At 35.4% G+C, this 4170-nt stretch overlaps 1 protein-coding gene across 1 annotated transcript; it reads left to right on the forward strand.

The window, feature by feature from the left end:
* Nucleotides 1–213: 213 nt before the first annotated feature.
* LOC111906917 (G-type lectin S-receptor-like serine/threonine-protein kinase At1g61550) lies at nt 214–3917 on the forward strand. Its single transcript, XM_023902708.3, has 7 exons — nt 214–1670; nt 1741–1857; nt 2050–2240; nt 2342–2552; nt 2639–2876; nt 2958–3105; nt 3410–3917. The coding sequence occupies exons 1-7, from the start codon at nt 365–367 to the stop codon at nt 3704–3706; spliced, it is 2508 nt and encodes an 835-aa protein (XP_023758476.1). The 5' UTR covers nt 214–364; the 3' UTR covers nt 3707–3917.
* The last annotated feature ends 253 nt before the right edge of the window (nt 3918–4170 follow it).

Below are 4170 nucleotides of genomic sequence, written 5' to 3' on the forward strand. Positions count from 1 at the left end.
ATAGCAGGTAGAGGATCAAAACAATGTTTACTTTCATTATGTTGACTTTATGTGGTTTTAACCAGATCTATGATTAATTGTACTACTAACCCTCAGTACAATATCACTTTTTTATATATTATGGTTGACATCAAAGTAGATAAAGTATAGCTATCAGGATATTAGTCTTGAGTTCTTTAAAAGATAGACCATGTCATATTGTGAAAAATCAGATTTCGATCAGAAAAGTCAAGTGTTTATCACAATATGAAAAGAGCACCGACCAACAAATGAAAGACTTGGCTTTTAGATTAAATATGATCATCATGCTAAATTGATAGATTGTGAGTTTTCCAAATTCTAAAGACTTAATCTGCAAAAGGGTATGGCTATTACAAGAGCCACTTTTGTAAACTTTTTATGCATGACATGCATGTATATCCTGATTATTTCACTACAACACTGCAAGTCAACTGATATATTGACTAAAGATAGTCCAATCTCATTAGAGCAGACTCTTGTCTCTTCCAATCAAGTCTTTGAGCTAGGGTTCTTCAGTCCAGGTAATTCAAGTAACCGATATCTCGGTATATGGTTCAAAAATATTCTCCCAAGAAAGTTTATATGGGTTGCAAACAGACAAAATCCAATCTCAGTTTCCGACACAAATTCTACCCTCACAATTGGCAACAATGGGAACCTGGGAATCCTAGATGATGACCAAAGGACTGTTTGGTCAACAAGCATAAAAGTCCAGTCAAACGAAACAATCGCAAAGCTTACAGACACAGGATGTTTTGCTCTTAACGATACCATCTCAGGGTTGACTTTGTGGGAAAGTTTTGACTATCCTGGTAACACTCTATTACCAGGCATGAGAGTTGGGACCAATGGAAAAACACAAGGGAAAGATTTATTGACATCATGGAAAAGTGATAATGATCCAACACCTGGAGATTTTGTAGTTGGGCTTTCGGGAGAGCAGCCACCACAGGCTTTCACATGGCGTGGTGTAAAACCGTATTGGAGAAGTGGGCCATGGGATGGAGGAAAGTTTATAGGGATACCAGAGCTAGATTCTGGCTACTCGAATCTAATGACTCTCATGCCTGAAAACTCACAAGGAGGAGCATACATCAGCATTAACATTCATAGCTCATCTGATATCAGATGGCTTTATTTAAGAGATAATGGTGTGTTGGAGTTGAATTACTTGGATGATGTTCGTAACATATTGGAATTTAGTTGGGAAGCACCTGCGAATCCTTGTGATGTTTATGGAGTTTGTGGTGTTTTTTCAATTTGTACAAACAAGACTCTTATTTGTGAGTGCTTAAAAGGGTTTGTTCCACAGTCAAAAGATGAATGGAGTATAAGTAATTGGACAAGGGGTTGTGTAAGGGGAAATGAGCTTTTATGTGAGAAGAATGAAAGTAGTTTGGCTTCTGGAAAAGGTAAACCTGATAAGTTTCAGGTAATAAGTGGGATTAAGCTCCCAGATCATTATCAATACTTTCCTTACATGGATACGGATGATTGCAAGAGCTTGTGTTTGGGTAACTGTTCTTGTAAAGCGTATGCCTTTGTGGAAGGGATAAACTGCATGATTTGGGAACAAGAGCTTATTGATATTGAGCAGTTTTCATTTGGTGGGGAGAATCTTTTCTTGCGCCTTGCCTATGAGGAATCAGGTAAATGCAAATTCTTGATTTTTGTAGACTGTTCTTACTTCTTTATAAGGCTATTAACACATGTTTATAGGTGAAGAAACAAAAGGAGCAGCAGTAGCAATTTCCATCAGTATCTCAGCCATAGGTGGTGTACTTGCCTTAGGTGGTTTCATATTTTGTTTATACAAGTGGAAAAAATATAAAAAGGGTAAGACGATACGATTTATGATTATCTAGATACTTTTACCATAAGATAGGGAAGAAAGACAATTTATTCAATGGTTGCTGCTCTTAGTCTAAAGCACAGCCAAAAGAAAGTTTGTTGTCAAAAGAACCCATTTCTAATTTAATGGACTAACTTTAGATATCTCATTTGTGTGTCAAAAATTTATCTCTGTAGGAAAGAAGACAAAGTTGAATCACTTCAGTTTGGAGGATCATATTGTTTTAAAGGATACGCTACAAGAAGATGATCTTAGCAAGGAATCTTATGAATTGCCTATATATAAGTTCCAACAAATAATTGCTGCCACTGAAAACTTTAGCTACAGAAACAAACTTGGTGAAGGAGGATTCGGTGCAGTTTATAAGGTAATAATCTAGTATTTACAAACGTCTTTTTTTTGCATATTTTCCAAGCAATTAATTGACACAAAACCCGCACTAAGTATTTTCATAAATGATTAAAATAGGGAATGTTAGATGATGGACAGCAGATAGCAGTGAAAAGGCTGTCAGGTCACTCTGGGCAAGGAGTTGAAGAGTTTAAGAATGAAATCGTGTTGATTTCTAAGCTCCAACACAGGAATCTTGTTAAACTTTTGGGTTGCTGCTTTGAAGGGAAAGAAAGATTATTGATTTATGAGTACATGAGAAACAAAAGCTTGGACACCTTTCTATTTGGTCAGTTTGAATGGATTGATCACTTTTCATTTTCACTTGTAAAATCATCATAATTTAGAAATAACTTGTATTATTGTATGAAATAGATCCAAAGAAACGTATGCAACTTGATTGGGCGACTCGTTTCAACATCATTCAGGGAATTGGTCGTGGACTTATTTATCTCCATCGGGATTCTAGTTTAAGGATCATACATAGGGATTTGAAATGTAGCAATATTCTACTAGATGACAAAATGAATCCCAAGATATCAGATTTTGGATTGGCACGTACTTTTCAAATGACACAAGAGCTCGCAAATACTCGCAGGATTGTTGGAACATAGTGAGAATCATTCATTTCACATGTAGATTTGTGATTCTTGAGAACATTCTAACAATCGGCTTTTTATATTATTAAATGCAGTGGCTATATGTCTCCTGAATACGCCATGAGAGGAGTAATTTCAGAGAAATCGGATGTATTTAGTTATGGAGTAATGCTATTGGAGATTATAAGTGGTAAAAGGAATACCGAATTCATACATCACGAACAATTCTATCCACTCGGACACGTAAGTATAAAATTTAACGCACAAAACCATACCACATAACTTCTCCCATTTACATATAACAGAAGACATACCGTTAAATGTGACTTGAGATTGGCCCGGCCCGGTTCTATTTTTGGTTTACGTTTGTACTTTGACTATATATAACGGCTATAGGTTTTATTTGTGCTATAATATCGGTTCCAAGCTCATGAATAAGAATATTATCTCATGTGTGGACGTAAGTCACATTGATCGAACCATGTTAAATATTATATCTTTTTGTGTGCGTGTGATTATTCTCGTTTATTCCTGACACATATTTCAGGCATGGAAGTCATGGAATGAAGGGCGAGGATTTGAATTGATCGATGAGACATTAGGAGAGTCAACAGAAGGTTTGAGATGCATACACGTGGGACTTCTTTGTGTTCAGGATTTGGCTGAGGATAGGCCAACAATGACAGAAGCAGTGTCTATGTTATGCAGTGAAACTCACCTCCCAGAGCCAAAAATGCCATTATTTACTTTACAAAGGTTGTCTAGTACCAATGGCATTGGTCAGGAATTCAAAAACATGTGTTCTAGAAATACAGTCACTCTATCCATGATGGAAGGGAGATAGCAAGTAACTGAGCTAACATATATATGTATGATTTGTAATTAGGTGACTTGGCTCTCAAGCAAAATTAATGTTGTATGTTGTGATCTTGGTAATAGTTTCTTGTAATACACATTCGTATGTGTAAGATTATATGTGAAATCCAAGATTATCTCTCTAAAAAAGATAGAAGTAGATTACATGATGCAAAAATGTAACTCTTTTATTAATAATTCAACAACATGAAACATAACACATTAATCACCAACATTACATATAACAACTAGCATTGTTCACATCAAGTACATTGTTATAGTTACATAGTTTCAAGTTTTTATAAGTAAGATAGATGATGTTACACAAAATAATTCCATATATTCTTGCAAATCCTTCCTGCTTAACGGTTACCTGACAATACAAGTTATTTTGAAATCAGTCAACATATATAATGTTGGTGAGTTCATAAGTATGGTTGAATAAAAGCCTTT

Source organism: Lactuca sativa, chromosome 7, assembly GCF_002870075.4.
Source record: "Lactuca sativa cultivar Salinas chromosome 7, Lsat_Salinas_v11, whole genome shotgun sequence".
NCBI classification, from domain to species: Eukaryota; Viridiplantae; Streptophyta; class Magnoliopsida; order Asterales; family Asteraceae; genus Lactuca; species Lactuca sativa.